Genomic DNA, 22,282 nt, shown 5'->3' with positions numbered 1-22,282 from the left:
GTGTTTGGCTTGAGGCATACTTTGAAGGAATTTGCTGGTTCCCAGGGATTACTTTATTAAGAGCTAAGTATCACAGGAAATGCAGGCTCACTTGTGAATGGTTTTTAAGCCTCGGCCAGAACAAATGATCCATTGCTGACCAATTTGACAGACTTCATTGCTCATTTGCCTTTCCTGACATCTTCCCATAAGGACCTCTCATTCTGTCCTTTGGATGAGTCTTCCCAGGCCTTTTCACAAGTGCCGAGTGTGGTTCCAACCTTGCTTTACCCTAAACAATACATTTCCAGCACTAAGGGTGTCAGAAGCCCCGGGCTGGTCTGGGGCCTTTGTCCCCATGACATTCTTTGGTGTTTCCTGACACTGGGTTCTCCCATATGACTCCAGGGGGGATCAGTCTGTGTGTGTAAGCAGTGGCATTCATTTATTTATAAAGCACATGGTCACCTCTTGGAATTGTCCCCAAACTTTCTCCTGTCCTTCTGTCAAAAAGAACCCCCCGCCCCAGATCTCAGGTTTGACATGTTGTTTGTTTGTTTATTGTTTCTTTTGTGTATTCATTCACAATTGTGTACCTAAGATCTACTTTTAAAACTCTTCAGGGCACTGCTCCCCAGTGCCCTCAGGACAAAAGCTAAGTGCAGGAGTTGGCTAGCACTGCATGACAGAAATCCCACTGACCAGGGGCCTTAAACTTCAGGAGCTGTTGTCTCAGCCTGGAGGCCAGAGGTCTGAGGCCAAGTGTCTGCAGGGTTAGTGTCTTTTGTGGCTTCTCTCCGTGGCTTGTAGACAATTGTCTTCTCCTGTGTCTTCACATTGTCTTTTCTCTGTGTGTATCTGTCTTCAAGTTTCCCTTTTTTGTAAGGACCCCAGTCATGTTGGCCTAGGGCCGCCCTAATGACTCATTGTAACTTAATTATCTCTTTAAAGACCCTCTCTGTAAATACAGTCACAGTCTGAGGTTGTTAGGGCTTCAACATATGGATTTGGGGAAACACAGTTCAGCCCACATCCCCAGCCTTTTAAACGTCATTCAAGGCCATCTGTCACCTGCCCCTTGCTCACCTTTGTCTCCTCATCTTTTGCCACAATCTCCATGATATTGGCTAAGTGCCGAAGAGCATCACCTGTCACAGTCTGGAGCTCACAGATGAAGGGTCAGTGGGGCAGGCATGCTGTCCCAGCTCCCCAAGAAGAGGCCGTTGTGACTCAGCACAGCTGGATACACCGCGGACCCTGCCCCGGGTGAGGGATGACTCCCCAGGGTGCTGTCCCCTTTGTATGCTGACTGGGAGCATATAGTTTAGAATCAAGCACCAAGAAGTTTGAGCTTCCTATGCTTGCTCCTTAAGGGACTGTGGGGAAGAGCCAGATGCCCAGTACTGGTGGCCTTGGTGACTCCCTAGGCCAATGGGAAGTTGAATTCAGGTGCTGACTTCTGATCCTGGCTGGCTCATTGCCAGATGTATTAGTCAGGGTTTCCAGAGAAATAGGACTAACAGGATGTGTGTGTGTCCCCCCCCCCAATATATTTATATCATTTCTCTCTATGTCTAGATCTATATATGTATATCTATGATATATATCTGTACAGTGCTGCCAATGTAAGCACACAGAGGCAAGTTTGTGAACTTAATTGTCAGATCTCATATAGTTATATCTCAAAAAATCTGCAGGATGGGCTTTCAGGCTAGAAACCCAGGAAGAGTTGACATTGCAGTTCAAGTCCAAAGATTGTCTGTTGCAGAATTCCCTCTTGCTCAGGAGAGGTCAGTCTTTATTCTAGCCAGGCCGTCACCTGTTTGGATGAGGCCCAGCCACAGTACGGAAGGCAGTCTGCTTTACTCCAAGTCCACTGGTTGAAATTCACCAAAAGCACCTTCACAGATACATCCAGAATAATGTTTAAATACATGTCTGGGCACCGTAGCCCAGCCAAGCTGATATATAAAATTAACCATCACATCAGACAGTTGGGAAATTGTCCCTGAGGTCCTTCTTGGGCCACCTCTGCACATGTCCACAATGTTTTCCGCTTTTACCTTCAGAACATGTATGAATTATGATCACGCTCATAATAATGGTAAATAATTCAGCAAGGGCTTTCCATGCAGCCCTCATGACCACCCATTAAGGTAAGTACTTCTCGTATCCCCATTTTGCAGCTGCGGAAGGTGAGAAAACTGCTGACATATGCTGACATGTACCGCAGCGTCCTCTCCCCGTGACACACTTCTTTCTCCCTGCCCTTCGCTTAACTCTTCCTGAAGCCAAGTCTTGACCCCTAAGAAACAGTTCAAGTGCAGCCTTTTCCGAATGCCTTTCCCTAAACCCATATCCCGGTTCGGGTCCCTTGCCTGGGGTCGCTGAGCCCCACTTCTCGCCTCTCCCGTAACACTACCCTTTCCTAAAGAGTACTTATCCATCCATCCATTCATTCATTCAGTCAGTCAGTCAGTCAGCCAGCCAGCCAGCCAGCCAGGGATATTCACCAAGTGCCTGCTGTGTGTCAGGCACTGTTCTAGTCACCAAGGGTGGGACAGTGAATAAAAGAGAGAAAAATCCCTCTTCTCACGGGGTTTAAACATAGTGGGGGAGACTAACAGATAAACCAAGAAGCGTATTATGTGGCCGGAGCTGGTCAGTGTTATGGAGGAAATAGGTGTGTGTGTGGGGGATGGTAGCCGAGGAGGGGTCGGTGCTTTCACACAGGGAGGCCAGGGGTACTCACCTGATAAGGTGGCCTGTGAGCCGAGCTGGAAGGTGAGGGCCCAAGTCTGTGGACATGGGAGAGCACGACAGACGCAGGAATGGCATGATGGCCGGCTTGGGAGTGAGCAGGGGGACAGTAACAGATGTGATTCGCGGAGGCCTGGGGCTCGCCTGAGGGTGGCCCAGGGACCCATAGCGAGGGACTTTGGCTTCAGTCTGGTGTTGTTTATTCATCCCGTTAAACCTTGAGTTCCTGGGAAAGTGTCATTGCTTCATGAGTAGCATACCAGGCCCACAGGAGGCATTTAATAAATGTTTATTCATCCAAATGAGTGTTTTGCTTGAGGTGAACTTTTGATTACTTCAATGAGACCACCATTGATTAAAGCCCACAAGGGCTGTCAGTGCTGTGAAAAGTCGTCATATAGTTTGTGTATCAGATGGGGACGTGCTCAGCAGTGAGAAGCAGAAAACCTACCATATAGTGGCTTAAACCAAGAGGGGTTTATTTTTCTTACAGAACAAGAAGTCTGAAGGTAGGTGGCTCTATGATAAACCAGTTCAGTGTCTCTGAGGCGCTCTTGGCCTCGTGGTCACAAGAGGCTGCTGCAGCTCCAGACATTACATACGTGTTCCAGGTAGGATAGACAAGAAAAGTGGTGAAGGGGAGAAAAGTGGGACCATCTGTAGCTAGTCCCTTTTATCCACAAGCAAGACTTTTCCTAGAAGTTTCTAGCAGGCTAATACTTCTGGCTGCAAGTGTTTAATGGATCACATTGCCTCCTTGAAGAAAATTGTCATCCTGTTATAGGGAGAAGGAGAGGATGCAATGGGTAGTTAACAGTCCTCATCCATCAAAGACAGTCTCGCCATCAACTAAGGATATTTGAACAATAGTACCCAGCACGATCACTCTCCTTTGTAACCATATTTAATCCTGATTTTTCCCCCCAAATCAGTTATGTCCCAGAATGTTGCTCCTGCTGGCATCATAGTTCTTTAATGTCACACTGTAGCTGTTTATTCTTTCAGTAGTGTTTGCTAAGCTCACTCTAGCTGGGGGTGGGGTGGGCCGTGTAGGGGAGGTCAGCTGAGTCAGGTAAGAGGGGGGCAGTCCAGCCTGGCCCCCAGAATGGCAGTGCTAGAGTCCTGGGTTCCCAGCAGGTCCCTGGCCTCTCTGATTCTGGGGTCCTCAGTCCCCCAGAGCTGGCTTACTGAGCTGTAAAGGCGGGGTTAGAGTCCTGACCAGCAAGGTCACTGCAGATGCACCAGACAAGACTTTCCTGAAGATTCTAGCACAGTGACTGCCAACTGGTCTGTACATCAGACTCCACAGGGAGCTTGTGAAAAGTACGGAATTCCAGGCCCTCCCAGAGCTCTGGGTGTGCCACGGAACTGACACCCTCAGCACTCTGAGTGTGAAATCTGGCTGGAGACCTCCATATGCCATGCAGTGTAAGGTGTCAGGGTGCAGCAGCCCCCTTCTCGCCTGACGTGGGACCCACTCCCCAATTTCTGATGTGTGGTGTTCTTGCCACATGCCTTTCTTACAGCAAATCGCCTGACATCCACACTGTAATAGCAAGCACTTACGTGTTTTGTTCCAATAAATTGTAATTAATAATGATAACATCAGTTCCTAAATGAATTAGACTAATGAGGAATGGTAATTGGGTGCTTGCCTTTCAGCAGCTTGGGTGGCTTTGACCAAATGGCTCTTCCCCCCCCTCATTAGCTGTGATTTCTCGTGGAAAGTGCTCTGAGCTGCCCTGCTAAGGAGCAGTGGTGCTGCTTGCAGCCCACCTCTTCTGTTTTGATGTTGAATGTTCTCAGGACTTGGGCAGAGGCGCCGTTTGGTGAGGAGGGCTAACTTCCCTCTGGAATACCTGTCGTGAGTTCATGAGGCCGAAAACCTGCTTAGGTTTCGCAGATTCCCTCAATTACATGGTTGCCATGGGATTTATAGCTGGGAGGATTGGAAGCCCCCCCTTCTACACTGTAAACAGGCACGAAGGACCGCCCACCTGCCCGTGCCACACAGGGCATGGCGGACCCACCTGGAAATGACATTGTAGTTCCTCTGTGGATCTGAGCTCAGGCCTGGAGGTCAGGGCCAGGAGGGCCCTCAGGTCAGGAGGTTGTGATGCCTGCGGCAGGGGAAGGCCTGCGGGAAGGGCATTGTAAGCAGAGGGAATGGACTATGCTAGTGCTGGGAGTCAAGGGCCAAGGTGACAAGTGCACATGTATGAGACCCTGAAAGCTCAGGGGTTAATAGGGGACCAGGCCAGCAGGGTCCCTGCCTTCATGGTGCTAGGGGTCTGAGTGTCAGACAGTAAACGGGGACATATAACCCAGCATATGACCAGCACAGTAGAAATAGGGGCTGTGGGAGCCCATTGGGAAGCGTACTCAGTGCAGCCCGCGGAGAGGCTGGAGTGGGGTGCGCAGGGCGGGGAGGCCAGGGTGGGAGGAGGTAGTGATGGTGGAGAGACTGTAATGAAATTCCAAAGGCTGTAGCTGGTTGGCATGAAGGGTGTATGTTTGTGTATGTGTGAGGTGTGTATGTGTGCAGGTGTGGTATGCATGAGTGTGTGCAAGTCTGTATATTGTATATATACAAGGCGTGATCAACAAATACAGTGAATGTTTAAATAAAAACTTTTATTACAGTAAAAGACTCCTTGCCATCAATCCCCCTCAAAATACTCCCCCTCACATCGAATACATTTATCCCATCGTTCTTGCCACTTTCTGAAGCAGTTCTGGAAGTCCTCTTTCGTGAGTGTCTTTAGTTGCGCTGTCGTGGCTGCCTCGATGTCCTGATTCATTCTGACTTTGGGGAAGAGCCAGAAGTCGCACGGTGCCAGATCCGGTGACTAAGGTGGATGAGGACACACCGTAATGTTTTTATTTGACAGAAATTGCTGTACCAGATGCGATGTGTGACACGGAGCACTGTCATGATGGAGGATGATTTACAACACACTTTAAAACACACCTTCTCACAACTGTAGCTGACACCCGACTGCACCGAACAAGTTGAAACTTGTCCCACAGTAAGGTTGGACACGCCACTTCCCTTATTGAAGACGCTGCCTTTCTGTTGGATGGGACTCGGCAGCAGCATTCACCATAGTTTTTGATCACACCTCGTCTTATATGGGTGGTGTGCCTGTCTGTGTGTACGTGTATACATGTGTGTGGTGTGTGCATGTGTATTTGTATATATATGGGTTGTGTGTGGTGTGTGTCTCTGTGTGTATGTGTGCCTGTGTGTGGATGTGTGTGTGGTGTATGTATGTATGTGTATGTGTATATGTATATATATGGGTTGTGTGTATGGTGTGTGTAGTGTGTGTAGTGTGTATCTGTGTATGGTGTATGTTTGTGTGCATATATATATATGTATATGGTGTGTGTGTGATGTGTTTGCGTGTCTGTGTGCACGTGTGCTTGTGTGTGGATATGTGTGTGGTGTGTGCCTGTGTATGGTGTATCTGTGTGTGTGTGTATACAGAGGGTGCCAAAAAATGTATACACATTTTGAAAAAGGAAAAAACTATTAAAATTGCAATACTCAATATATACTAATAACAAAAGATGAATACAAGTCACGTTTGACTTCTGCGATTACAAGAGGTGCTCAGAGTGGTTCCCGTCAACAGTTTTTTTCCTTTCTTAAAATGTGTATACATGTTTTTGGCACCCTCTCTGTATGAGTGGTGTGTGTGGTGTGTGTGTACATGTATGTGATGTGTGTGCACAGTCATGTTCTAGGTGACATGGGCACGGAGGGCTTCGAATGCCAACATGCAGACCATGACAGCTTCCTGGAGGCTAAGGAATGCCCTGGCAGCGCTTCTAGTTTTCCATTTCTCGGAAGTCCCCACTAGGCAGAGGGACATCTGCAAAGACCAGAGCAGAGGGGGGACTGGCCGGTTAGGAAGCTTCCGCTATGAAATTTTCTGTCTCTGAAGTTTGAAGCATTCAGCTCTACCAGAAATCGCTCCGGTGGCAGGGACTCATGTAGAGAGGACGCAGGATAGGGGCTCAGGCTGGAATGTGGGTCCTGGGTAGCACGGCTGCAAGCCAGCAGCTGCTTTGGGAGTTGTGTGCTCTCAGTGCCTCCTCATTCTTCAGGGCTTGGGTCGGATCCAGGTATCAGGGCCCACACTCATCAGCCCACATCTGTGGGGCTGCTTCCACTTGCTCCCAGAAGACCTCACCTTAGACGTGGAGGGGTCACAGGTGGATGGCCAGATGGACATTGACTGAGTTTTCCTTTGCTGTGGCTGCTGAGACAAAGTACCATAAACTTAGGGGCTTAAAACGGCAGAAAGTTTTTCTCTCCCAGCTCTGGAGGCTCTGGGAGAATCCATTCCATGCCCTTCCTCGAGCTTCTGGCATTGCTGGCAATCCTTGGTGTTCCTTATAGATGCATCGTCTCTCCAGTCTGCCTCTCCTCCGTGTGTGTCTTATTCTCCAAATAAGGTCACGTGCCCCGGCGGCAAGGGTCAGACCTTGGGTTTGTTTTTCTGAGCATAGCTGTTCAAACATGACAGCCTGCTGTTCCTTCCTCTTAGACTTTTTTTCCATTCTATGCCCTGTGCCTCAGTCGTTCTGCCTGACAGAAAGCCTGGGGGCTGCTCCCAACTGTCCTTACTCCTTGGTTTTGCCACGTGAAGGGCTCAGCTCAAGCCATCCTGGCAAGTCAGTAGACATGTCCCCCAGAGCTGCCCAGGCCTGCTCGGCTCGGGTCATTGGGGCAGAAAGGTCTGTGACCCTGTGTCCTGGGAGCAGACCTTCCTCACCACACCCCGCTCTTCCTTCAGATGACTCTCTAGTTGTGATGACAGTACTAGTAATCACTAGTAATCATAAATTGCCACTTGTTGAGAGCCCTTGGTCTAGGAGCATTCTGTGTGCATAACCCTATGAGAAATAAAGAAAACTCACCTCCATTCAGTGCCTGCAATGTACCGGTATTGTTGCACCCGCCCCTCCGCCCTGGCAGACATTCCCTCCCATGTCCTCACGACAGCCCTGGGAGGAAGAACAAATCACTCCCATTTTACTGATGAGTAGACTGAGGCTCAGAGAGGCTGGGTGACTTGCCTATGGTCACACAGCAAAGAGCTGGACTATAAGCCCTGGTCACAGTGATCCCAGAGCCCAAACTCTTTCTTTGTCTCTACCCAGTGCAATAAACTTTATGAGACATTTTCTTTCCTTCTTTTTTCTTCTTCTTCATTTTAGCCTCTATATCCTGGTCAGGTTGATTTGGCTGTTGCTACCAGCCTACCAGCCACGCTTGGCCAATGAGGAAGCAAGGCCACAGGGGCAGGGATCTGTGCATGGCCCCACTGCTTGTCTGCAAGAGGGCTAGGAGAAGAGCCCAGCTGCCCTGACCCCAGGTCAGCCTTCTTAGCTCTGTGTCCTGGGAAACATGGTGTATCTCTAAGAGGTCATAGAAAATAGATCCAAGCCCTCAGTTTACCTAGGAGAGTGTCAAGGCCCAGCCACACCCATTCATCATCGTAGAGCTGGCCAAGACCCCCATCAGTGGACCTGTCTTCCTTTACTTGTAAATCCAAGCTTCCAAGCTCTCTTACATCTTGTAACAACAGCCCTTCTTCAGACTTCTAAGCTCTATTCAAATCATTAGCTCTGCTTTGAAAGCCGGAATTTTAATTTACTTTTGAAGCATCTCTCCCAGTTCCACCTCAGTCTCTGAGCTGCTGTGAGTGTCACCCTCCTTGTGCCCCTCCCCAGGCGCTGAGAGTCACCTTTGCCTGTCATCATAACCGATGACGATGGTTATGGTTATGACAAGAGTCAGGGAGGTCTTCATTTGATGGGACTTGGAAGCATGGGCGTGGGACAGACTCTGTCCAATCACAGCCCGAGGTCTTCGAGACTGATGCAGCCAGCTGGACCAGGGGACTCCCAGCCCCGGCAGACACAGGGTCTTCTGAGAAGAGAAATGAGAAGTGAGAGATGAGAAATCCTAATGGGTAGAATGGCTGGCCTGCACACATGGGTCTCAGGGACTTGTGCCCAGGGCTCCAGAAGTCTCTGCCATGATCCCGACAAAGCCAGGGCACCGTGGTGCTTTTGAGCAGCACAGCTTTGCCACCAGTGCTGTACAGTTTCAAGTTCAGTGGAAAAGGACGTTCTATAGGCCTTTATGCCATCACTTTTACTGCCCGGAAAAACAGCCCTTTGGAGGTTTCACTAACTCTGCTAATTAAGGCATTAAAATTCACATGATATTGACTGTCCCCCTCATACTGATGGGCACTCTCACTGCCTCAGTCTCTTTCAGTGTCACCCTGGTGGTGCAGGGTGGGCTTTGCTAACTCAGTCCAGACTGAGGCTGAGACTGAGACAGAATCAAAGCTGGCTTCAGAATTTAGCCTCGTATTTAAATTGTCTCATGTCTGCTTCAGATAGATTCATGGCACGTCGGAGCTGAAAGGGGTCCGGTTTCCAAGAGAAGAGCAACCTGGGATGCCCAGAGAAAGCCCCCAGCTCCTTAGCCGGGTCCCCAGGCCCATGACCTGGTGTTCTGTCTCATGTGCCCTGTCCTCAGGGAGGAAGTGTCATCGCTGAGAAGTGCTGGCTGGGGAGGCGGAGAGTCTGGGCTTGAGTCCTGAGTCAAGGTCTAAAACCTTGTGCCTCTCTTCCTTCACCTGTCAAGTGAGGGCCATGATAGTAGCTATCTGTAGTGGGTTGGACAGTGTCCCCCCGGCACCTCAGAATGTGACCTCATTTGGAAGTAGGGTCTTAGCAGATACAATTAGTTAAGATGGGGTCACTCTGATTAGGGTGGGCCCTGAGTCCAGTAGGCTGCTGCTCTTATAAGAAGATGAGATTTGGACGCAGAGACACAGACACACAGAGGAGAGAAGGCCATGCGACAATGGTGGTGGAGGTTGAAGGGCTACCGCCGCACACCCAGGAATGCCAAGGATTGAGGGCAACAGCAGAAAGTAGAAGAGGCAGGAAGGACCCTCAGAGCCTTCGGAGGGGCACAGCGCTGCTCACACCTTGATGCTGGGCTTCTGGTTTCTAGAACCATGAGACGATTGTGTTTCTTTTTTGAAGCCATCCAGTTAGTGGTCCTTTGTGCTGGCAGCTGGAGGAGATGACTACAGATCCTCATGGGTTGTTGGGAAGATTGGATGACGCCGTCCTTATTGGCTGGTCATGGTACACAGTTCATGTTTGCCCGGCTTGTTTTCTCCAGCCCTGCCTCACTCCGTGCTGTGCCCTAGGGCTCTGCGCCTTTCTCATGTGCCTTTCCTCTGGAAGCCTCGCCCTGTGCCCTTGCCACCTTCCATCCGTCCATGCTCGCCCTCTGGCGTTAATTCCTCCAGAGATTCTCTGACAACCCATCCTCCCCACTCTGCCCCCGGCTGCCCCCAGTAAGGGAGTCACTCCAAAGGCAGACCTTGGTGGGTTTGACTCTGCCCTGCTGTGTAGCAGGCTGTTGAACTCTGGGCAAGTTCATTAGTGCCTTGGGGCGACAGCGTCCTCGTGCTCCAGGGAAGGTGGTGGCTTTATTCACAAGGGCCTTGTGGGGATTAGCAGTTCGTTCAGTATCTGGCCGGCAGTAAAGCGCTGAATACACGGGAGCTGTCACCGTTGCACTGTGACCTCTCCTTTGTGGCCCAGTGCCCATGAGTCTTAGTTTGTCTTTCCCCAGGAGCAGGCTCGGAGGTAAGAATTCAGGTACAGAGTACAGGAGAGGTAGAGAAAGCACAGGTAGGTGAGGTGGGAAGTGAGTCAGGGAAGGAGAGGCAGGAAGACTGCCAGTAAAGGGGTGCCATCAAGCCAGTTACCCACGTGGGCAAAATCTCAAACTCTGGGAGCTCCGGGAGCCCCAGACTTATCCCACTGGATGGACAAGGGGCTGGGGCTTAGATGCCCACCCCCAGCACAGGTCGAATTTTGCTCCTGCCGCGGTAACTGTGGCATTGCCGGTCTGTTGCTCAGATCCACAGTGGGCTCTCCTGGCAGACAGAGTCCCCCGGAAAGAGAATTAGGGTACCAGCCGAGACTGAGTGTAAATACTTGGTGAACAGGTGAATCTGGTCCAGCTCCTCCAATTGAGGAGCAGAGGCTGGAGGACACCGGCTGGCACGGTTGACCTGGCGCGGGTCCCGTGCCCGTTCCAGACGCGGAGACGGGGTGACACAGCGCGAGCTGCTCCGCTGGCAGGTTTTCAGAACACAGACTCGAACCCCGGAGTAGAGATGCAGGAGGGCTGCCATTTCTCTTTCAGCGTTGGCCTGAATGTTCTCCCCTTTGGCTGTCGCTCAGGTATGCATCGTGCAGAAGCGAGACACGAAGAAAATGTACGCCATGAAGTACATGAACAAGCAGAAGTGCATCGAGAGGGACGAAGTTCGGAATGTGTTCCGGGAGCTGCAGATCATGCAGGGCCTGGAGCATCCCTTCCTGGTCAATCTGTGGTGAGTGACGCCCTCTGCGGCCCCTGTGATTCCTCGTGACGCAGCCAAACGCTGGCGCGGCTCTGCCGGACGGCATCTCGTGCTGTAAAGAGAAAGGAACGAAATCTTCTGGGTTCAGATCTTCTTTTGGATATTTTGTAGAGTGCATTTGCTGGTGAAATTGTATGTTGAATTTTAATTCCGTTCTCTTACCTGGTGAATCAGAGTTGAAAATAGATCTAGAAGAGAAGGGCTTTGTTGATCTGAGAACACATGTGGAATGTGATAAGAGAATGCCAAATAGTGCCTTCTAAGGGGAGTCTGACTTTTTAGAAAATCACACACACAGTATTGAGGGCAAGAAAGACTCAGGGTGGCTGCCCCGCGTGGACGTGCTACATTCCAAGTTCTGAATCCAGCCCCCAACGCCCACCGGCATCCATGTTCTGGAACTTTCTCTCCATCCCATCCCTGGTTATTATCTCTGCTTTAAATCCGCATCCGAGAAGTGCCACCCAGCTGGTGGTTCCCTGCCTCTGGGCTGTGGCATGTGACATCTGTTCCTGAAACCTCCCCCTCCCCGGCTCACCAGCTTCCTCTAACCAAATCCTGTGTGTGCCTTTCCTCCAGCTTATGAGGCATGTAGGCCAGGAACCTACAAAAGCAAGGGCTGTTCCTTGGTTCTTTGTTTCTGGGCATCTAGCACAGTCCCAGACACGTGGGAGGCACTGACTAAATGTGTCCCGAGCTGGGTTTTGTTGAAGGGGGAGAGGACAGGCTATTGTAGGAAATAAATTCTGTTTCATTCTGCATCTCAATTGACTGCTCATTCATCTTAAGAACATGAAGGTGACCCTGATGGGAGTGTCTAGTGCAGCTTGTACTCCTAATACCACCAGTTATTGCGATTGCTCATCAAAAAAGCACCCCGAACCTTGGATGATACAGCACAAGGCGGGACATTGATTGTGCTGTTTGAGAAAATCGAGGCATATCTGGCAGATGCCGCAGACGTGGCATTTCCATGGGGAAAACCAGACTGCCACACACGAGAGTCTGAGTGACAAAGGCAAGTTCTTCGTGTCTCTGGCAGTGATTCAAACATGGCCATTCTTTGGGGGAGATAAACCCTTTCATGTTTTGACTGCTGTACAGGGAATTTTTTTTTTAAAGTAAATTTCTAATCAGGAAAGCGTTCATTGCACAATTCAGAAAATGAAACACCGAGGAAGGCAACCACGGCCAGAATGTGCCCACGTCCAGATTACATTTGAGTGTGTAGTTCTGCTTGTACTGTTTTTCTTATATCGATGTGTGTCACATGCATAACATTTTGTATTCTGCTTCTTCAAATTCATGGGCTTCTCGAAGTACTATTTCATGACTGTAAAGTTTTTGTGGATCCTTTTTGATGGGTACATAGCATTCCCCTTGGAGAAGCTCACCGAGGTATCTAACCCAATCCTATCATATACGTCATGGAGGGCTGTTTCTAGTTATCTTGCAGTGTAAATAATACTGAGACGAGGCTCTCTGAGCTCAGACATTCACAGAGGAGATTCCTCAGAGTGGGCCAAGGGGATCGGATGCTTGTCAGGGCTGGGACGTGGGTTGGAAGAGCGGGGTTACGTCAGAGCAGTCCCTTCTGAGGCACCATTTTTTGGATGCTCTGTCCACGGTCTCCAAGATGCCAACAGGTTAATGACAGACACCACTTAATTCCATGAAAGTGCTGGGTAAATAAGAAAACTCTGCACATGTTGGGCTCTGATGGCATTGTGTTCCCACTGTAAGCAAGAAAGGAGCGGATCTGCTGCTTGATTTGCAGTCACCTCTCAGACTCTCTGGCCTTAATGTTTTACCTGTTGATGGAGATAATAATACTGTCTACTGCTAGGAATGTTTCGAGAATTAACTGAGAGGAAAAGATATGAAAGTATGTTTCCTGTACATGAAAATGTTCACTATAGAACGGTGTGTGTATGTGTGTGCATGTGTGCGTGCACACACGTGCATGCTTGCGCACACATATATATGATAATGGATGGATGGATGATAGATCGATAGATAGATAGATAGCTCCTTCAAGCTGTAAGTGACAATCCCTTGGTCAGTAGTGAGTACTTTGTACACTGTATGTTACCAGGATTTATTTAGGTATAGGGGACAGAAACTTAAACGTGCTTCAGCCCAAAAGGGAATTTCTTGGGTCTATAACTAAAAAGTGGAATTCCAGATGACTTGATATCTGTCTGTCTCCTGCTTTCCCCTGCGTTAGCTTTATTTTCAGAGCCACGACTCATGCTAACTGCTGGCCGCTCTAGTTTCTCCTCCGAGCGAAGCAGCAGAGGCTGAAGGTCACGGGCTGGCAGGACTGACCTGGCGTGGATCGCGTGCCCATTCCAGAAGCAGTGGGGGAGGCAGTGGAAGATTGTTCCCACCTGGTCTCGGAAACAGAGAATGAGGGAGGGGTAGCTCCAGAGGGAGATTGGGAGCTGTTTCCAGAAGACAGTGGATTGTGCCACATGATCAGTGCTCGTTTCTCAGACCTTATACCCTTGTATTGCAGTCTGCATAACGGCCGGAGAGTTTTGGTCTCATTTCTCATTGAGGGAAAGCAGGGCTCAGAGGAGCTCCTTACCTTGACTGAATCAATTGAATTGAGACAAACTCGACACAATCCCACAGGGCCTGTGGTTTTTAGTTCTTGTAGGGAAATGAGCACTGGCATTTATTGGTACTTGATCAGAGTCTTCTTCATGTTTTTTTTTTTGGTTTTTTTTTTTTAATTCCCTAACAGCCTCTTTAGTTTCCTACCATCCTAATATTATCCCCATTTTACAGATAGGGTATCTGAGTCCCACCATTTGTAAGTGGAGGAGATGGGACTTGAACCCAGGCTATCTGGTTTCATGGCCCATCCTTGCAACCCCTTTACCACAGCTGCTGTGAGAAGGCTCCGGCCCTTCCCTGCTTAGCCCACCACCCCTTTTTCCCTGCGTGGAGCCCTTCCGGCTGGGCTTGTATTTGGCTGCGTCTCTTGGCCGGGTGGGAAGGGAGCAGCGTGTGGAATTGCTTGGTGGTTCATAAGGACACCACCGCCTTATATTAATTATACGCCAGCTCTTCATCTCATTACGCAGAGGGTGAATTATCGCAGCCTCGGAAATCCTGACTCTGCCCCTTCGCATTCTTCTTTTTCGCTGACATGCTTTATAATTGGCACAGTCGAAGGCTGGGCATGGATTAGTGTTCATGACAATTTTGTCTAAAGGATGACTGATGTGTGCTCTGAAGCCTGTGATTATCCAGGTTGAGTTTTCAAGTGCAGTATTTTCACCTGTTCTGAAGTGAAGCTGTGGTGTACTCTTGGGCTTAAGCCAACCAGGGCAAAGGAGAAAAGGAATGAAAGAGAAATCACATCCCAGTGAGGGGGGTGCATTAACGGGAGCCCTGCGGAGGTGGGAGTGGAAGACGAGGGGAGGGCAGAGGTGGGGGAACATTTTAACACTCTGGCTCTGAGATCTGACCTACCAGGATCCAATCTCAGTTCTGCCTCCCTCAGGCTCTGAGGCTGTGATGGATTAAATTGTGTCCCCCGCCCTCCATTCATTTGTTGAAGCCCTACCCTCAAAGTGACTGCCTGGAATAGGGTCTTCCGGTAGTTATTAAGGTTAAATGAAAGGATAGCTATGTACCAGCGTCGCTATAAGGACCAGACATATGCCGGGACCCACACTGGTGTGGATTTATGAACACCTGCTCTGCAGGTTAGCCTCTGGCTGGACCACTCGCTGTCCCCTTCTCTTGTAGCAGTGGACCTGATGACATGCTGCCTTTGGAAGACGAGTCTTGAGCTTTTAGTACCAGGTTTTTATCCTGAATAAATAAATGGCAGTAGGTGGGTAGTTCATTTGTATTTTCAGACTGTATTTCCAAAATCCGTTTCTACTTACCTGATTGGTTGTTGTTACTAGACCAGCTGTTAAAATGTTTTGTTTAAAATTGGGCAGGTGCCTTCCCTGCCCAACTTACTGCTGAAGTAACTGTGGGAATGAACACCTGGCAGAATAGGATGGGAACAGACACCTGGGCTCAGTGTAAACAGTTCTCACAGCGAGTGTATGTTTCTGGAACCTTCCCTAAGTAGCGATGGACTGAGTCAAGACACAGATCTATGTGCCACTCTAAGTCAAGAAAGAACCACTTCAATTAATGGTTAATTTTTTTTCTTAAAGCATTGAGAGTTTTGATTAAAGTAAAACTACATAAGCCGCTTACAGGGGGCGCTGCCCTGGCGGAAGCAGGGGGACAGGAAAGGAGGGTGCGGGAGGACAGGCACTGGGAGCCCAGGGAACCTTAGATGAAGGATAGAGCCCTTCACAGATAGTCACCAGCTGCTAAGCAGCCTCGTTTCCATAAGAACAATCGTCTTCGGCCTTGACTATTGCTATAACCTCCCAACTAGAATTTGCACATTGAGCGGGTTACATAGATTACATATCACTAGTTGTCCTACACAGGGTGTGTCAGCCAGCTCGCCTGCTGTAACAAGTTTCCCTAGACAGGGACGGCTGAAACAACAGACCTTTACTTCTGGCAGTTCTGAAGGCGGGGACGTCTGAAATCAGGGCCCCAGCAGGGCTGGTTTCTGATGAGGGCCCGTTTTCTGGTGTAGAGATGGCTGTCTTCTTGCAGTGAATTCACTGTGGGGAAAGAGATCACCTTTCTATTCTGACAAGGGCACTAATCTCATCACGAGGGCTCCCCCCTCATGGCCTGCTCACCTCTCAAAGGCCACACCTCCTACTTCCATCACAGTGGGGACTAGGTTTCCAAGATACACAGTTTTGCAGGACACAGACATTTAGTTCAGAGCACAGGGCAGGTCTTATCCAAGTGCAGTCTGAGCACACCCCTCTTCCGAGGAGAACCCTGCCATGGTTCCCACAGCCCCCAGGGTAAGTGTCTGTCCACGACCTGGCCTCTGACATGATGTCACGCTCTCCTCCCGACACCACCCCTGCTGCCATCGTGGTACATCTGTGTCCCACCATGCTACCTGATCAGAGGTACCTGAAATGCGTCTTGCTGTCTGTATCTCTCCAGGCCTTTGCACATGCTTTTACTTCTGCCTGGAACAGTGTCCGCCTTTGTTCACTGTGAGAACTTCTGCTCGTCTTCCCACAAGTGTTCACGCGTGAGATAGATATTCCTTGGGCCTTTACTGGGTACCAGGCACTGTCTTAATTTCTCAGGTCACAGAGACGAAGAGAAGCCACATGCTCCTGCCTTCTTGGAGTGTTTGTCCAGGCATCACCTCCCCCATCGAGCGTCCTCAGGACTGCCCCCCACAACCCCCGGGCAGTGCTTTTTCGGGACTCAGTTCCGGCACAAGGCAGCTGATTTACGTGTTTTTATGTCTATTTCCTCCGTTAGCAGTGAGCTGCTTGGGGAATGGGACTAGGCCATATTCATCTCCGTATTCCCAGCATCTGATGTTCAAGAAGTTAATTCATTGAACGTTCGGTAAGGGCCTTTGTGATGCCAAACACTGTGCTAAACACTGGTGACAGGACGTGAGTGAGACAGCCTCTCCATCTCCGCAGAGCTTCCGTGCTCTGCGAGGGCTGGATCAAATGGGGCCCGGTGGATGCAAGCCCTTTGGAAAGGATTATGTGTTAGTGATGTGTACGTTCCTATACTTCCTTCTGAGGAAAACCGAAGTATGAATAACAACCTGTAAGTTCTTTGAACAGTTTACGCGTGTGAGATTGCTGGTGGGAGGCAGTGCATTTGGTTATACCCGTAAGGACTACACATAAAGCCAGTGGCTGCTCAGTGCCCAGGCAAGTTCACGTTAAGCTCCCATCCAGAAAGAGACACAAAGATTGCTGTAGAATGTATTAGGTTGGTGCAAAAGTAATTCTGGTTTTTGCAATTTTTAACCTTTTAAACTGCAATTACTTTTGCACCAACCTAGTAATACGTTTTAATGGGAAGCACTTACCTGCTGTAGTGAGCTTAATTAAATTGGAAACTCTGGTGGCTTTGCTCCTTGAGTTTTTGAAAGTCACGTGGCAGCCTCCCTGATGTTCTCCCAAATCCAGGCACACGCCCACCGCCCCAGCGCCCCTCAGGTCTTTGCCCCTGATGTGTCCTCTGCCTGAGAGAATTTTCTCTAGACACCTGCAAGGTGTGTCCCTTCACGTCCTTCACGTCTCCGTCAAGTGTTGCCTTCCATTCGAGCTCTCTCTCTGATCGTGCTGTCTGGGCAGGCCTTAACTGACTTCCGGGCTTTATATGCCATGGCCCTTTCCACCTTGTAACACACACAACACGTTTTCTTTATTTTGTATGCGTCCTTCACACACACACGCGGAAGAAGGCTGGCTCCATGAGGGCGGGAACCCTTGTCTGCATTTTCCCCACCCTATTCCCAGCACTCAGAACCATGTCAGGGCATCAGATGGGTGCTCAGTAGGTACCCGCTGAATGGATGGGTTGAATAAATAAAGCCCCCCGCCCCCCACAGATTATATGCAGGGGCCATGAGGGGCCGGCTCACTTGGCTGTTCATACACTGACCCACGCTGATCTGGAAACCAAAACCAAAAGCAAACCTTTAGTCCTCTAAAGCCAACAGAAATTATTTTGCTCCTCTGTGCCAACATTGACTGAGCAAACAGTGTTTCCACCTCCCTACCTCTGACCCAGAGTCAGTTTGCGAAGCTGAGAAAGGGAAGTCACCTTTTATTACCACTGGTGGTAGCGATTCTAATAGCGGGTGCCTGGCGTCATTCTCAGTGCTTCCCCCTGGTTGGCTCGTTCCTTCTGCACCAGCCCCCTGTCGAGGGTGCTCTGCTTCTCCAGCTCACAGAGGGGACAGCTGAGGCAAGGGAGGCTCAATGGCCCTGATGTGAGTGGTCCGTGTGCTCCACTAAAGCCATGGGGTGTCCTGCACCCCAGTGCCGCACTGCCTCTGGGTTCATGGGAGGTCATTCACTCAGCACCTCTTTAGCGAGCCCCTGTCACGCAGGGGCACTGTCCTGAGTGCTGGTGACATGCGCAGAGCAAAACAGACCTGGTGCACCCCTTTCCCAGTGTAGACAGGTAGACAGGCAAACTTCAAATAGTCATAAAAATATGGAGAATCCAAGACTCTAGCAAGTGCTGAGAAGGAAACTCCAAGCCTGTGAACTGAGAAGACCTTGGCATCCCTCTGTGGCATCGGGGAGATGCCCTGAGGAAGTGGCCCCTCTGGGTTCCATGGCAATGACTGCTCACGGCAGGTCGGCATGGCAGGCATCATTACACATGAGGAAACTGAGGCTCAGAGAAGCTGAGCTATTGACTGTGCAGGCCTCACAGTTTAGGGGGGCTGGAGCCAGGACTCACACCAGCCTGCCTGACTCCAGAGCCTACACTTTCTAGAACGTGGCACTGCCTTCATAGTTCTAGCTGGTGCACTTAAAGTTGTTTGACATTGTGAAGGCATTTCTGAAGGACATCTGAGACCTGCCATTGGGATCTTACCTTCTACGTGGAAATCAGACACTTTCCTTCTGTGGGCTGTAGTTTTCTCAGCTGTGCACTGAATGCCTTAGGTTCTGTCCAAGAGCTTTGGTTTCCCCTGGCTTCCCCAGAGTCCTAGGGGGTCCAGGAAGTTCCTGAGGCGTCACTGTGGGTTGATGGGGTCGGATGTGCAGGGACCAGGCCTCTGTCCAGCCTCATTCTGCATTTTCTGTGTGTTCGCGTTCTACATTTGCTGTCGCTGAAGGAAGGGTTTTTGCTGCTTAACCGTTTTGATAGCCAGGAGCCTAGATTGTCCGTCCTGCTCTGTGAGTCTGCGATCTGACAGCCCCTGGCCTGCTCTGTGGGCTGAGAACTGGGCCCAAGCACAGCCAACTCTGAGGAGCAGGGAGGGATGACCCAGACTCTGTGATCCTATCAAAAGAAACACAAGCTCAGTGAAAATCAACCTCTACTTGTACGAGGCTGGGCAATTAAGTTCATGAACTCATCCTAGAAAAAGTGCTGCACACCTCACTGCTGAATGTCACTACGGTCACCTTTGAAGGACTCCCCTTGGGAAGCCATGCACTGACGCCAGCACCTAGTCCACCTTTCAAAGCCATTTTGGAATATTTTCTGGAATGACCATCAGAGCTGTCGTCGTATTACCCTTGATGTCCTGAATGTCATCAAAATGTCTTCCTTTCAATATTTCCTTTTTTTTTTTTTGGGGGGGGGGTAAAGAAAGAAGTCATTGGGAGACAGAACAGGTGAGTAGGGAGGGTGTTCCAATACAGTTCTTTGTTTACTGGCTAAAAACTCCCTCACAGGCAGTGCCGTGTGAGCTGGTGCATTGTCGTGATGTAAGAGCCATAAATTGTTGGTGAAAAGTTCAGGTCGTTTAACTTTTTCATGCAGCCTTTTCAGCACTTCCAAATAGGAAACTTGGTTAACTGTTTGTCCGGTTGGTACAAATTCATAATGAAGAATCCCTCTGATATAAAAAAAGGTGAGCAATATTGTTGCAACAAGTTCGTGAACTTAATTGCCAGACCTGGTAAAACCAAAGGCGGTACATGAATGGTTAAGGAAGAGCGATCCGTTCCTCATGTGTGTTAACTGCTGTGCCCCAGGCCGGTGACAGACACTACAGGAGATAGGAAAGGAGTACTGCGTGTGCTCCCCCGGAGCCACACTCCTCCCCCAGCCTGGCAGTGCCTCAGGAGGTGAAGAGTTAGGCATAGGAAACAGAAGGTGGTACGTGCCTGCTCTCAAGAAAGCCTGCTTCTCTGATAAAGGGCCACTTGTGCTTCTGTGGTGAGAATAGTTTGAGAGGTGACGGTAAATGACAGCATCAATTTAAGGGCCACATTGCTCATCAAAGGTAGAGTGGGGATTTGCAAGGTCTTAAGTCTGAAATAGTGGTATTTTCATAGGAAATCACAAGGGACCTTGAGGATCCTTCTTCTTGTACTGGGTCCCCAGCGAGACCTCGGCTAGGGACACCTTCACAACACAGTAGGTGGGGCCCCAGGGCCCTTGAAGGTCAAGGTCAAGCCTTTTCCTCTCCCCTTTTCTCCACACCATGTTCCCTTCCTGGCTGTGCCTCCCGGGGGAACAGGCCTGGGGTGGCCATTCCCAGAAATAATGGTAATTGAGTAATTGAACGAAGAATGAACATATTCTGCTTTTCCAGTCGTTTTCCCTCTTAACCTGTTCCCGTGGTTGGTTGCATTGCTAACCTGAAGGGTGTTATCCTCTCATTCTTGTTTTTCTAAGACTTTTGTATCTTGGGAATTTTATCAGATGCCAGTTGAAGAATCATCGTGATGCTCGTGTTTGGTTTCCTTGACCTTGGAATTTGGTTCATTAGATTCTTCCATTTGGTAACCGTCCATCATCCCCCCTGGAGTAAATGCCACTTAGTTTCGTTTCACGGTAGAACATGTGTTGTTGTTTTTTCAGCAAATAACGATGGCAGTCATAGCAATATCGCAATTCACTGCGTTCTCGCTGCATGTCAGTTTCTCCTTAAAGGGCTTGACATGTGCCAGCCTGTGTCATCCTGACACGTCTGGCGATGCGTGGTTCTGCTGCATAGAGTGCGAATTCCACAAAGCCAGTGTGAAACAGGCCACGGTGCCCAACAAAGGGTAAATCTCAAAGTTAGCTATTATATGATTAGAAAGCTTTGTCTGCATCCCTGATTATTTACTTAAAATAGTAATTCCTAGAAGTCAACACACAGGACCTAGAGGTTTTTTGAACTATACGGTGAAACTGCATTTCAGAATGTAACCACTTGACAAACAAGCTCTACGAATGCTTTTCACCAACTTCTCACCAGCTAATTTGATGGACAAAAGGAGATGGTGCCTTATAGTCATTTTGCTACTCGGCTTTGAGTCCTAGTAAGACTGATGTTTTTTCCCCCAGAAGATTTTGGCCATTAGTTCCGTAAAGGCGTTCTGAGTCAAGATTTGAGTTGGGTCTTGAAGAACAAGTGGAGGAAAGCTGTAAAGCTTCACTGTGGGCAGTTTGGCAGGAGTGAGGGGTACAAATGGACCCCACACAACTCCCACCCCAGCGCACTCGGCCATGTGGTCCATATTTCATCCGGACAAGCCACGGGGTGATGGAGTCGTACTCGATCCCCAAGAAGAGGCAGCATTATAGGAAGCAGGAAAGAGGGGGAAGAAGGCAGTAGGCAGAGGGACCCTGTGAGCCCCGGTGCAGGAGCTTGGCCTTTACATCCATATACCACATCCTCACTCTGCATTTGGCTGGTGCAGGTTGTGTGGGAGACTCAACGGCAAATCCTGGTGTCAGGCTGGTTTAAAATTCCTGCCACACACAGTATTTATACAGAGCTGGCTAATCCTGTCTTTCCCTTCTAATTATGCACTTTTGAATGTGGTGCAGTGAAAAGGAAAATCAACCTACACCACTCTGACAATTTCCATTTAGTGCACACCCTTGAGGTCTGTATTGGGAGTAATGAGATTTCTGATGAACCACGAGCCAGGCACAGGTTTTGTGTCTGGATGTTAAATCTCGAAGAGAGTCTTGGCTCTTACGGAAATTGTTTATGGGACGTTATAATTCACATTGGTGGCGGAGGCTGCCCTTCTCGGTCACAAGTCCAGCTCAAGTCAGGGCATGCAATGAGTGTCATTTTAATTAAGGGTACAAGATAGTTATTTGTACAGAAATGGCCCAAGTGAGGCAGGTAGATCAACATTGCAGAAAGTAGAAAGCCTAATAAGGTGCAGGCTGGAGCAGTACCTTGGGACCTGTTTTCATGAATACGTTAAGTGCTTGTCATTAGCATATCTTTGTTGCTATGTGATCTTGTACTGTGAATATTTGCAAACCTATTGGTGCCTCCAGTCTTGCCTCTGTTATAATTCAGCTCCTCACGTGCTTTCTTGTACCTCTCTGAATTACTGCATGTTCCAAATTCGTGGGTCCCACCGTAATCAGATTCTATTCCTCCTCTTTAAATTATACTTTCTCTCCACTCTCCTTGGTTTTCAGCTTCATTAAGCTTTACAACATTAGTAAATTCGTTAACCTCACGTACTCCCCCAGAGCTCGAC

The 22,282-nt window shown here is 49.3% G+C and overlaps 1 protein-coding gene across 3 annotated transcripts in view; it reads left to right on the top strand.

Annotated features, from left to right (window-relative positions):
• The window catches only part of STK32B (serine/threonine kinase 32B), a 264,197-nt gene that overhangs the window by 71,138 nt on the left and 170,777 nt on the right, over positions 1–22,282 (top strand). For 2 of the 3 annotated variants that reach the window (XM_074321198.1, XM_074321189.1), the window contains exon 3: positions 11,038–11,189. The exons of the other annotated variant lie outside the window; for it this stretch is intronic. In XM_074321198.1, the coding sequence (XP_074177299.1) occupies positions 11,038–11,189 (152 nt within the window). The remainder of the gene's footprint in view (positions 1–11,037; positions 11,190–22,282) is intronic. 3 annotated transcript variants of the gene reach the window in all.

Source organism: Rhinolophus sinicus, linkage group LG02, assembly GCF_036562045.2.
Source record: "Rhinolophus sinicus isolate RSC01 linkage group LG02, ASM3656204v1, whole genome shotgun sequence".
Classification (NCBI taxonomy): Eukaryota; Metazoa; Chordata; class Mammalia; order Chiroptera; family Rhinolophidae; genus Rhinolophus; species Rhinolophus sinicus.
The sequence above is the reverse complement of the archived record's forward strand: the minus strand, read 5'-3'. Positions and strand labels throughout refer to the sequence as shown.